The following is a 13,384-nucleotide window of genomic DNA, read 5'->3' on the forward strand; positions in this document are numbered from 1 at the left end:
GTTGCTCTGTGTAGGTAACATTAGCAGATGATCTTTGTGTTAGAGTTTGGGCCTTGTCTCTCTCCTTTTCCTTGTGTTTCATGTTTTCCCTTCCCCCAGTGTGTCATGTTTGTCTCTGTCTTTGTTGCTGGGCGTGGACTCTCGGCTCCCTCCTCCTGCCTCTGTTGCTGGGCGTGACTCTTGGTTCCCTCCTCCTGCTCATCCACCTAATCCTCTGCAGCTGCTCTCCTGCTCACCTGCACCCAATCCACCATCAACTGCAGTATATACCCCGGCTCAGACCTCCAGATTCTGCCAGATCGTTCAGTCACCTTAGTGGTACAGATATCTAGGCTCTTGTCAGCTAAAAGTTTTGTAGTGTGTTTTTGGATGTTTTTTCTGGATCTCTGTAACACCCTTTTTCCCTGTGCCTCAGATCCTCCACGCCAGCTCTGCTCAAACCAGCCTTGCCTCTGTCTTCAGCCACCAGCTCCATTGCCTGCCCTGCTCAGCCATTCAAACCAGCCTCGCCTCTGTCTCCAGCCACCAGCTCCATTGCCTGCCCTGCTCAGCCATTCAAACCAGCCTCAACCTTCAAAAGAACCCACAATAAACTGTTTTGAACCTCTCGCTGTCTCCAGCTTGTGCTCGTATTTTGGGTCCAATATTGAATGGTTACAACACTTTGTAAATGTATCTGTAATCTGATTGGTTTTTATTTCTTAAACTTTCTGTACTTGATGTTTTCCATTTTCCAGTTTGAAGGTAAACTACCTTAGAATCAGTTTGCAGTATCGATTTGGGACACAGTGCAAGTCTTGCATGACCAAATTTGAACTCTTCAAATAATTGGTACACACATTTTACTGGTATACAGTTACAAAACACAACCCCATGTAGATTCCCAGCTGTTCTACTCTACTTTTGGACCTGCAGTGGTTACATGTTTTGTTTGATGAGTAAACATTGAGGCTTAGAGGAAATGCTAAAATCCAGGGTTAACATTCAGTTCACTTGGGGTTGTACCCTGTCAGACAGGGGTGGATGGATGAGACAAAAAGTAATTGGTCAGCAGTATCGATATAAAACAGACCCAAGAGAAACAAACAGTTTATCAGAGTCATGATGAAGACTTTGTGTGTTGCTGTTGTTGTGCTGAGTCTCGCCTCAGTGTGCCAGTCTGCGTCGCTGGCCTGCGAGAAGCTGGTGAAGCCACTGGACCAAGGTCCAGATGTGAGTCCAGATGTAAGTCTCTTTCCATATTTATGATTAACTTTGTACTTTTCAAACCGACTTGTTAGACAAAACTAAATTGAACCTACTGAACCCACATTTGCTGTTTCTTTTGCCTGAATTGTGTTGTTGGAAAAAACAATCCACATATAAATTATTTCCAAATTTACAAAGACAATTTAATAAACAAAATTCCCTCCTTTTGATATTTCAGGTTTCTGGCATTTGGTACCTCATAGCTGTGTCAACGGACAGCTGTTTGGTTACAACAGTAGTGAATGCTCTTTTAACATTCAGTATTCGTATGGATGTTACCCCAAAGGATGTACCGAATGTCTATGATGCCAACTTTAAAGCTAAAATGTAAGCAATCTGTTTTAAATGATGGTTAATTTGTGCATCGTGCATCACCATGTCCCTTACAGTTGTTTTTCCATTTTTATCTTTAATAAATCCTTTGCAGATATGGATACTGCGCAAATGAATCAGAGAATTTTTACTTTGAGAACAACACCATCTTTGATGTCAACAGTGACAGTAAGAGTTTTGTTTAGTATAATGTGTGCACTGGAGTTTAATTTTGTGTGTCTTTTAATCTCTAGTTTAAAGTTTTATATTACAAAGCTAATATATGTGCTCATTCTCTCTCATTCTGTGAATAGAAACAATGAACAGGCTGTCTCACCAGAAAAACACACACTGGTTCAAAGTGCAAGCAGCTTATTCCGAGCAACATTGCCATTTATAGTTTGGTGGCACCCCCTGGTGGACGTAGCACGTATGACAGGAGAAATATGAAGACTTAGAAAGTTTGCATTTTGAGGAGGTCGGGTCGATGAACGGCTCAAATAAGCACAGCTGAGTTTGAGACGCCAATATTTGAGTCCTGTGTGAAAAGAAAACTAAACAGAGTTATTTGAGATTCTGTGTAACTTAAAAGTTCAGTTATGCATATGACCACCGTTGTGTGTCTTCTGTTGCACAAGTGACACCAATTCCGTCACGACATACGCCACATAGTTATTTGAACCTAAACCACAATCTTTTCCTAAACTTAATCAAGTACTTTTATTGCCTGAACTTAACCAAACTGTTTTACAATGTAAACAACTTGTGTAATGCTGCTATGCAAGTGACATATTTAATGCAGTAATAAAACCCAAAACACTGTCTTTTCCTACACCTAACCAAATAGTACCTAAGCCTAACCGAACTGCAACCATTTTAGAATATAAACCACAAGTATTATTATTATCTTATTATATTTTTAATGTATTTTTTAATGTGTCAATAATGATATTTATATTTGTAACATTTCAAAACACATGTAGTGTTAATGTAATTGATATTAAAATTTTAAAATAGAAACATTTAACGTAATAACTGTACTAAATCATTAAATTGCGGAAACAAACCGGCTTCTCTGACATCACATTACAGCCAGCAGGTTCTCCTTAGAAATTCCCATTCTGGTCCAGAACATCTGTTTTTGTTTATTGGACTTAAAATTAGTGCAGGATGTTAACTGAATTAATTAGTCTCTGTTTATGAATTGTAAGAAATCATTAGTAATTTTGTGTAAGTAGTAGATGTTTATAGCGGTTAAATTGAGCAATATGTTAATCATGTCTGGCAGGAAAAGGGCATGCAGTCACTGAACTACAACTCCAGTGTGTATTTTTGGTATAATATACTGTCTATGGCTCCAACTCAATATTTGGACTGTAGTAGTGATTGTTGAACATGAGAGTCCTACATGTGTCTACTTTAATGGAAACTTTATGTAAATAATTTAATGTGTTATTTACATCCACACATTAACATCTAATGTTTCCAACAGATGTCCCATATGGTAAGCCAGATGCGATACTGCAAAGTGGGTGTCCTGACTGCATCGTTGTCAAGGGGGACGATGATGTCATCTCCACACTCATGCTCTTCAGTAAGACAAACAGCAAGATGGTGTTAAAATATGTATTAATATTTCAAATGATGGTGACATAAAGTAAAATACGACACTAACAGGAAGACTGCTCACCAAGTCTCAGAGAGAATAATCACTTTTGCAAACTGTAATCTATAATCCAGGCATCTGTGATGTTAACTACATGATGAAGTAAAATAAGACTTAATATATACAGCCATGCTAGTGCGGCTCTTTAAGGTTGTATTTAGGGACAGAACTGCTTTCATCTGAATGCTACGCCAGCATGCCAACATACTCACAATAATATAATAAACCATGTTTACCATCTTAGTTCAGTGCATCAGCATGCTAACATTTTATAATCAGCGCCAAACATATACCGCTGAGCCTGATGGGAATGTCATTAGTTTTGCAAATATCTGGTCACAAACCACAGAATCGGACAAACTGATATTTTGACCTGATGATGGTGTTCGATGAAAAGATCAGGGATCATCAAGGTTTTTGCAGTTCCTCTCGGTGGGAATATGAATGTATGTAGACAATTTAATGGTAACCCATCCATTAGATACTTCAGTCTGGACAAAAGCGTCGGACCGACTCACTAAGTTACAAACCCGCTCCTCAGCTGCTATGCTGCTAGTCTATGACTAACTGACTGACTGACTAAGTTGCTGAGTGATACAATGAAAGCATTGGTGCTGCTGGCCAAGTAGAAGATCTCATTAAGAACCCTTATCACCCAAAGAACCCAAAGAATGAATTCTTCAAGTATGGTTGAAAAGTATTTGTAAAGGGTTTTTTGGACCATAATCTAAAAAGTCTTTTAGGTCACAGAACGACTGGAGCACAAAGTTTAATAATGAATTTGTGCGAAGATGCACCGAGAGTCTGTTCCTCTGTAGAATCCCCATCAATGTGTTCTATACAAAATCCCTGGAACATAAAAAGGTTCTGAGCAAAACCCCCTTGGTGGATTCTAGATAAAACCGTTGTAATACATAAAGGTTCTTGGTAGAACCTCCTCAGTGTCTTCTAGACAAAATCCTTGGAATGTGAAAAGGATCTCAGTCAAACCCCCTTCGCAGATTCTAGATAATGTATGTATGTATGTTCTAGATAATGTGAACATGTTCATAATAGAACTCCCTTAGTGGGTTCTAGATGAAAGCATTGAGATATAAAAAGGTTCTCAGTAGAACCACCATGTTGGGGTCTAATTAAAATCCTTGGAATACAAAAAGGTTCTCTGTAGAACCACCTCAATGTGTGCTACATAAAACACTTGGAATATATAATGGTTCTTGATACAAACTTGTGGGTGGGTTCTAGCTTAACCCCTTGGGATATAAAAGGTCCTCTGTTGAACCCCTTGAGTCGGTTCTAGATAAAACCCTTGTAGTATGAAAAGGTTCTTGGCAGAAGCTCCTGAGTGTGTTCTTGTTGCCACCCTTAGAGGGTGGAAAGGTTCTGGATAGAACCTCCAGAAAGGATTTCAGCTGGAACCAGAACAGCATCAAAGGGTTCTTTATAGAACCTCTGATGGGAGTACAAGTACAACCATCTATGCTGGGTTCTTGGTATAACTCTCTTAAATGGTTGCTAGTTGAATCTTTATAAACGGTTCTAACAGGAACCAAAAAGTATTCTCCTATGGAGACGCTATTATGGTTCTAGTCAGCACCCTTATTTCTACGAGTGCCTCAGCTACAGTGTCAGATTAAACTGATATATGATGTTGATATTGTTTCATGACAAGGTTGCCATCTGAAATGTGTCTCCTGTTTAACAGGTAGGAGACAGAATGTGAGTGCTGCAGAGCTGAAGGAGTTTGAGGGACAGGCAGAGTGTCTCGGCTGGGCCAAACCACTGGTTCTCAACACAGATCACGGTGAGTCACTTAAAAGAAAATGTTCATGCAGAGTAGAACGTCTTTACATTGAATATATGAAAACACAGTGGTGCTGTACCATGGAGATACTTACCATTTTATTGACTGCAGTGGCATAGTATTACTCTGGTATATTACAGTATGCAATACATGCCACACAACATTTATTGTGGGGGTTATTAAAATGTGCATTAGAGAGTATGATAAAATGCTGTTACTTTCATTGTTATTTTTCTAATTTTCTCTTTTGCTCCCTGCACAGACTATGACAACTGCCCGCTACTTGAAGATCACACTGATGATTCTGACACTTCGAAAATAGAAGCCCAAATCTCTCAAAGACTGAAAACCTATTCCAGAGATGTTTTCACGTGTATTATAAAGGATTTACTTGGTGATACTGTCAGTACTATCAAGGCGTTGGCTGAGCAATTGTGGTAAAGGTACCAAGGCATTACTATAATAAATTTTCACTTAAACCAATCGTTTTTGTGAAATGCACAACCCTTCTTAACAATTGATTACTGTTTGATTTGAAGGTGCAGACTCTCAAATTTAACAATGTCCCTGATTTTAATGGCAGCTTGTCTGTGCTCACGATGATCTACAGTGCTTTTGGCATGACATATCAACTGTTTCAGACAATTCAGTATCTTTACTAAAGTGTAATGTTGCAGTATATTATAATATTGCAAGAATGCTGCATAAAAGAAACTTTTTACAAACCCACTGTACCAGTAACTTGCTGTCTCAGTTTTGTTAACACCTTCGGCAAATGTGGGAGAATTCTTGAAATATAGTTTCAGATAACATTACAGATGACAATGGCCCTTATTATTTTGAAATGTGATTTTAGTTACTCTGGTTCTACTAGGTAGCTTGAGATTGTTACATATCTACAGTTGATGTGATTTAATGTTATTCTGATATTTGATTTTGTTCATATTGTCTAGTATGGCAACAAAAAAGCACAAAACTGAAGTAAAGAAGATCTTGAAACTAATAAAGGACTTTACGCCCCTTAAAAGTTTCATTCATATTATCTCAAAACAATTGACACAACACAAGAATGGTGCTTTGTAGCCTCTTGATTTCTGGGATATGAAGTTTGCTTTGCCTCTCTGGACAGTAGAATTCATGTTTCTTAAGGAAAGTTTTGTAGGAAATGAGCATGCATTTTGTAGAACCTGCCACATCAAATTTCTTTTAAAGTCAGGGAAAAAAAATAAATGAATGAAAACTGATGAATATTAGTTTATGCCAGAGAGTCATGCAAACTCTCACAGGAGGGGGCAGCTTATTCTGTATTCCTTCCAAAGAATATAAAGTAAAATTAAAAGACTTTAACATAAAAATGCTGTTGTAGTGTACTTATTTTGTTATTTACATTCTTTAAAAGTTATTAAAATGCAAGAAACAAAGTCTCTGCAACTTTTGATGTTTCAAGGTTGGCAAGTATGTCGTGTGTGTCTGTGTTCTCCACTCAAGACATAACCTGATATTATACAATAGCAAAAACACTTTATCTTTACAGCAGGAAATCATCAACAGCTAGTTGAGTGACTGACAGTTGATCTTTAGCTTATTAGAATTCTTATTACTCTTCTTAACACTATATAAAGATAGTGCAATTAACTTATCATGTCTTAAATGTAATAATAATGAAATGCAATTCCTTACAAAAAAGCACGACAAACCCTGAACACTGCATATTCCTGAATTAATTTTCAATTAAATTAGCTCAAAACAGTTTATCCAAGATACGAATAGGGGAGACTGGGGTCTACTGTAACAGGAGGCAATCGTAACCAACATAAACAAGCTACAGTGATGACACTCTGCACATGCTCAGTACGATTCTCTCTCTGTCTGTTGAAAAGGAACAGGAACATGTCACCTCAGCAGAAGTTTTGACCAAAATGACTAATTACTTTTTAGATGTTCAATATTTTTCTTCTGCTGCCTAAAGTTTAGATGATTGTGGAATTAAATTAACGTCAGTTTTAACTATATATGCTACATTACAGGTGTTTCTAGCAAGCATACTGCATTTTAACATGGCCCAATGTAAGCACCTTGTTTGTGTTGGGTTAGTGTTAATTACTGCACAAAAATATTTTTCTCATATCAATAGATTTTATTTCAAGTAGTCTGTCATTTATTAAAGAAATTATTAAAATGTGTTACACTTGGCATCAGTCTCCCCTAGTGCTCCCCAAGAGCATGCTAGCTTGGATTTCTTGGATGGGAAGTGACTCTTTTTGCCTGGTGCTTTTTAAAAAATCCATCCCTAACAGCAACTTATTGCTGTTTATCAGGATTTGTTTCATGTTTATTCAACATTGTTCTTTAACATGTCTTCTCCACGCATTGTTTTTTAAAAACTTGAACTGTTTTGGTAGCAAAAACACTTTAACTTTACAGCAGGAAATCAATAGCAGCTAGTTGAGTGACTGACAGTTGATCTTTAGCTTGCTCTGTGGTTGCCTAGCAACGCCAACTCGGCAGTATTTAGTCTAGATGCCTGCAGCTGCGGATGCTTTCGTTAAAAAAATAAAATAAAATAACGCTAAATAAAAACAGATAGTGGGATTCATTTTTCATATGTTTATTGTAATATAAATAATGATTAAAAAATGTGTTCACATTTTCCTTAAAACGGCGCCACAAACCCTGAACACTCGGCTTTAGGACCCAGGTGCGTGGCAGGCAGCAGACACCGGTTGATGAGATGGTCCACTCGGCATTACACATCTAATTACCCGACAAAGAGCGGCTGTTCGCCCCGGACAGAGTAGTCGGAGCCGGTAAACTTACCGCACGGTGAAGGTGGACTACAATAACGAGAGAAGCGAGAGCATTTTCCGCTGTCTTTGTCCGTCAGCGTCACCCCGGACCGTGACCAGAAGACCCGTCGCTTGTCTCACCGGCGACAACCATGAGCCAGAGGTTCACCGTCTCCAAGAGCGACGGCGACCGGCGCCCCTCAGACATCCAGGGGGAGGTGAACCAGCTGTTTGAGGGAGACGAGCCCCCGACCAGCAGCGGCGGCGGCGGCGGCGGCGCGGAGGGGGACGATCCTGCCGAGGTGGTGGTGCTGAAAGGTGGGCAGACAAGACAGACACTTACCGGCTTCATTCCCCCTGTCTGTTAGCTATAGAGGCTATATGCTAGCAATGCTGATGCTTGACTGTTGGCTGACACCACATTGTCTATGGACAGATGTGTGTGACTTGAATTTTTAATGGACACACAGGGCCAATAACACAGGCACTGCAAAGCACACAAATATTCACAAGATACTGTAAGTTGCATACATGTCAATGTCTCTGCTGACAAAGAGGGTTTTTTTTGGCTTTGTTTTGTGTTAATTTTGTGTAGCATGTTCCTCTCACTGTTGCATACGTGTTTATTTTTACTGCCAGTCAGCAGTGGTCACTCTGAAGGGCATCACTTTATTTCCCCCTCAGTGGCCTTACATGCTCCTCATTTCTCTGATAGACCTAACTTTATGTAGACTGATTTGTAGGGTGTGTACTTTTTTGTTTAATCAGTCAAGATCCTCTCAGATGATTTGGCATGCCACTTGAAAGCACAGCATGTGAGCAGGAAAATTACTTGCCTCCCTCTTGTTGGAAAGGAGATGTCAATGTCAAGTGCGTTTAAACCTGTTAGACTTTACTAGCAAATGTATTTATAAGGCAATGGCTTGCAAAGCATGTCATCTGGCTTGCTCTTTTGGTGCCAAGTTATATCTCAGGTTTGTGCATATTTAGTTTATAAAAGCACAGGGCAATTCCTGTTCTGATCATGAGGATGAATTTGATTAAGGCAAAGTATACTTGATTATCCCACAGGGATTCAAAGCTGCTGCGTCACACAACATACTACACCGCATGAACATAGATCAGACATTCACTTGCATAGATGTGAGAGTCTCTTTGTAATAATATAACCAAACCAGATAAAATCAAAACACTTTAAAAACCACAATAAAACCATAAAGCATCAGCTAGATTCAAACAGTAAAACCTAATGTAAATAAGGTAGAAAATAAATAATTAGGGTCCATTATTCTAGTCCCTACATCAAAGTCAAGTGCTGTTACTTGTTGCTATTTTATATTTTTATGGAGGATAGGATGAATGAATTTTTGCACCAGTTAAATCTACAGTTTGGCATTCTGAACTGTCGGCCTGAATTCAGCACCTGAAATTCAGGGTTTAGAAAGTGTGTTGGGTCATTTAGTAGTTTTAGTTTTGTGCCTCCCTGAGCACAGATTGCTCATATAAAAGCTGAAGGTAGTGATGTTCTTTTACCATATGATCTTCATGGCTGTTTTATTCAGATGTGTACCTTTAGATTTTGACTTAAGGTTGAATAAAAGCAAAACTGGTTCAATCTTCCTCTCTACAGTTAAAAGGTTAGTTCAGATTATTTGATGTGGGGTTGTATGAGATACTTATTGATATTTAGCGTGTTACCTGTAGTAGATGGCAGTCGGCATGCCCCCAGTGAGGAGAAGCAGAGAGGGCCACCAGCATGGAAGCTAATACAAGCCAAATACTGCTCTCTTTTAAACCAACTAAACTCCATGGTTTTGAGAGAACAGTATTTGGCTAACAGCAGTTTCCCACCCAAAAAGGCTGTCTGACGGAAAAATAAAGCAACGAAAATATTCTAAATATAGTGTACATTTAAACTGATTCTGATTTACTTCAGTTTGGCTTATTTTAGATTTTTTTAGGGTCTCTTCCACAGCAGTGCATTGCTTAGCTTCTGTGCTAGTGCCTCTCTCTGACTCTCCAAACTGGGGGCATGTCGACAGGCATCCACTGGCTGTGGATATGTACCTCATACAAGTCCACTTCAAATAACTCCAATCTAACTATCCCTTTAATTTATAGCAATTTCCTCTGAGTAGTCCCCCCCCTCCCCCCAACCTTGTCTTCTGGGAACGGCAGTGCCATTGTGGTTCAGTCTGTCACCAACTCACCTGATTGAAATAATCAAGGCCCTGTCAGTCATTGTCTGAATTGAGTGCAGCAGCGCAGAACAAATGTCAGCGGAAAGTCCCATCAGGCCAGGAATGGAAGCCTTTACCATTACCGATGATTAGCATTAGAAAAAGTGCAATCATTCAGGTCCAGTCAAGTGCAAATAAAGATTTATCTGCAAAATGAATCAATACATTTCATACTGTTTAACCTGTGAAGGCTGCTACATTAATGACATTTTTAGAATAATTGACCAGGCTCCCTAGATTCCCATAAATTCCTTTACTGCAGCTCCAGATATACTGCTTCCTAGTTTCTCTGCTTTGGGTTGAAATCTAATGAGTAGCCTTCGTTATAGGTATTCTGTTTGATTCTGTAACCATTGGCCAATAGCTGTGGCCAGCATTGTTGGAACAACAATAAACACTATAAGATATCATAACAGGTACAAATTTGGTCACAACAGACATTCTTTTTATCATTTAGGTCTTTTCTGGTGTTATACCACTACCATCATTACCTTATAGTTGCAATGATTATTATATAAATTGATTAGTTGTCAAATATTAAATTAATAGCCAACTATTTTGTCAAGTGATCAATCATTTTGAGTCATTTTCTATGTAAAAAAAAATATCCAAACTCTCAGATTTCAGTTTCTCAGATGTGAATATTTTCTAGTTTCTTTTGTCTTTTATGACAGTAAACTGAATATCTTTGGGTTGTGGACAAACCAGGACATTTGAAGACATAACTTTATGCTCTGGGCAATAAAGCTCAACATTTCTCACCATTTTGTGGCATTTTTATGTGTCAAACAACTAATCGATTAATCAAGAAAATGACAAACGTATCAATAATAAAAATCATCGTCAGCTGCAGCCTAATGGTATATACTTAGCCTTCTCTTCGGATATATTAGATGTCATCTCCCTGTCCTAACATCATTCTTGCACAACCAATGTTCAGTAGTGCTGACAGATTTCCACTATTAGACCAGCTGGTCACTGAGGTGAGGAATGAAAGCTTTTAATTGCCAGTCCAGCACTCCCCTTCATTGCTACACGTGGCTAGAGAAAGCCTCTGAGGTTCAAAACATGCCACCATCTCCTCCTGTGCAGGTGCATTAACATAAATAAAAGTGCCTCCTCAGCATTTCTTCACTTGAGTGCCTCAGTGGCGCATATCAATCATTCTTCCGGACGCAAACGATGGCTGTGTGGGTCGGTAGGAACAAATCTCTCCATCACCTTGTGTTCCCCTTAAGACATGGGGAATGCTTTACAGAAGGACTTCCCTCTCATATATGCGACGCTCTGGCTGAGCTGCAGCCTTGTGGAGACTGATGTCTCTGCATCCACTTTGCTGGTTGCCATAGTGACACAGTACATTTTCCACCAGAGTTTTTTCTCACAAACGGTTTTGCACTGAGGTGAAAACACTTTAGAACAAGCAAGTGCCATTATGAAATCAATCTCTTGCTGGGTTGGTGTGATATTTTTGTCCTTTCTGTTATTTGTTCTGTGTGGCTTGAAATCTTTGTTTTTTTTTTGTTCCATTACACAGATGAACATAAGATTTGTACACCACACTGTAGGTACTGTAGGAGGCTGATAGTGTAGTTAGCTGTATATAAGACATCTCTTATTGTTACTGTACTAGGGCTGCACAGTTTGCTTAAAAGAAGTCATATTGTGATTATTTTGACTGAAATTGCGAAATGCTATACGATTAGTGGAAATGATCAGTTTTGCATTACAATTTTCATGTTCACTGAAAAAAAAACTATTAATATAATGATGATGTGATATTTATTGAGGTCTGCACCAAACAAACATGTTTTCTGTCAACTGGAGAACAAGACTTTTAGGCCAGGTCATCTATGCAGCATTGCGATTTGGTTCTGGTTCTGCGATTTGAATAATGCATTTGGCCTTTTAGAATGTTCGCATTTGTGAAGCTGAAACCAGATTATATTTGGCATTTTATCTTGAAAAATTCAAATAATTCATCCTTGATCAAGATAGCATTTTTTGATCAATCAATTAAATGTGTAATTGACTAATCTTTGCAGTCCTAGTGCATAATAATGGATATGGCAGTATAGATGGACACAAAAATTCTTTCATGCTGTGTGTGTGTGTGATTTTGTTCAGCTGAAACAAGTGTTTCAGTAAATAATTCATACTCAAATGCGTGTGTAGAATAAGAGCGTGCAATGCGATGTTTATTATGCCATTGTTGGCATTTTCATGCAGCGTAATAATTCCACTGTCCTCCAAAGCCTCCATACAGTGTTGTTGTTATTTTAGCTGTTGGACCAGAGCAATTTCAAATTTTCTCCCTTGGCCTGGACCCGTGATGCTGTTTCTATTGATCCAGAGGGAGGTGTGAGCTCAGTCGGCTCAGCCAGCCAGTGTTTGCTTGATGATGACTGGCTCCAGCAGGAAGGAAGAATCTCATCTGGCTGCCAAGTGCCCTCTCTGCCCTTGACCTTGCAGCGGTGAGAAGAGATATATCTTCGTTAGATAAGTTGGACTCGGTGGAACGGGCTGCAGATGGGCTCAGAATGGGCTGCGTGTTTTTCACCTTGCAGTTGGCAAAAAAGGGAGGCTTCATGACAGTCAGAAACCTAATTCTATGAATAACTGGATGCGGCTCAGCAAGCTGTTAACACAATATTGTCATATTCTATATTTAGTTAATATTTAAATGTGAATTTAAGACAGTTAAAATTTAACTGTGAATGAAATAGGAGTGTTACATAGTGTCACTGAGGGATGTCACGATACCAGAAATTTAGTAGTCAGTACCAATACCATATATTATATGTACATCTATGGGATCTGCAGCTTCTGTAAATATAAACAGATCATTCTGAGGTAATGAAAACACAATAATTCTTATTTTCAGGTAATTATACACTAATGAAAACACACCTATGAATATTATATTCCACTTCTACCATATTCTGACAAAAAAATTCGAACACACTGGACCTTTTAAGATAAGAGTGCAAGCTGCTCAAATCCTGTGGCTTGCTCTCTGTAATTTCCTAAATCAAATGCAGTTTTTACATGAGTGAGCAGACCTCCATGTGCCTGAACTATTTTGGGTGAATTTATTTGGTCTCTTCTCTAACTCAATCTATTATTGATGCTCTCCTAGTCCTCTGCCTTGACTCCTGCGGTTTCCAGCCAAGCCGTGATTGCACATGTGTGCTTTTACCTGTGGTTTAGTTCTCTTAATGGATCGACAGTAACTATTGTGGCAGAAGGGCTTAGATCTAAAAACACAGACTTTTTTGACATTAATGACCTAATTTGTCCTCAGTGTTTCGGTCCATGAGCAGAGAGG

The 13,384-nt window shown here is 38.9% G+C and overlaps 2 protein-coding genes across 4 annotated transcripts in view; both read left to right on the forward strand.

Moving 5' to 3' along the window:
• Nucleotides 1-1,056: 1,056 nt before the first annotated feature.
• On the forward strand, nucleotides 1,057-5,845 carry LOC146332021 (uncharacterized). Of its 2 annotated transcripts, none has more exons than XM_084738149.1 (7): nucleotides 1,057-1,212; nucleotides 1,427-1,575; nucleotides 1,676-1,749; nucleotides 3,053-3,154; nucleotides 4,932-5,030; nucleotides 5,293-5,469; nucleotides 5,525-5,845. In XM_084738149.1, coding segments are annotated over exons 1-7 (714 nt in total). In that variant the 5' UTR covers nucleotides 1,057-1,101; the 3' UTR covers nucleotides 5,527-5,845. The 2 variants fall into 2 exon arrangements, with proteins under 2 accessions (XP_084594275.1, XP_084594268.1); XM_084738142.1 differs by having other exon boundaries at nucleotides 1,069-1,224.
• A 1,895-nt stretch (nucleotides 5,846-7,740) lies between these two features.
• Nucleotides 7,741-13,384, forward strand: part of slc12a5a (solute carrier family 12 member 5a) — a 226,945-nt gene continuing 221,301 nt past the window's right edge. For both annotated transcript variants that reach the window (XM_084738160.1, XM_084738168.1), the window contains exon 1: nucleotides 7,741-8,134. In XM_084738160.1, the coding sequence (XP_084594286.1) occupies nucleotides 7,969-8,134 (166 nt within the window). In that variant the 5' untranslated portion in view covers nucleotides 7,741-7,968. The remainder of the gene's footprint in view (nucleotides 8,135-13,384) is intronic.

Source organism: Lutjanus erythropterus, chromosome 2, assembly GCF_056507025.1.
Source record: "Lutjanus erythropterus isolate fLutEry1 chromosome 2, fLutEry1.hap2, whole genome shotgun sequence".
Classification (NCBI taxonomy): domain Eukaryota; kingdom Metazoa; phylum Chordata; class Actinopteri; order Lutjaniformes; family Lutjanidae; genus Lutjanus; species Lutjanus erythropterus.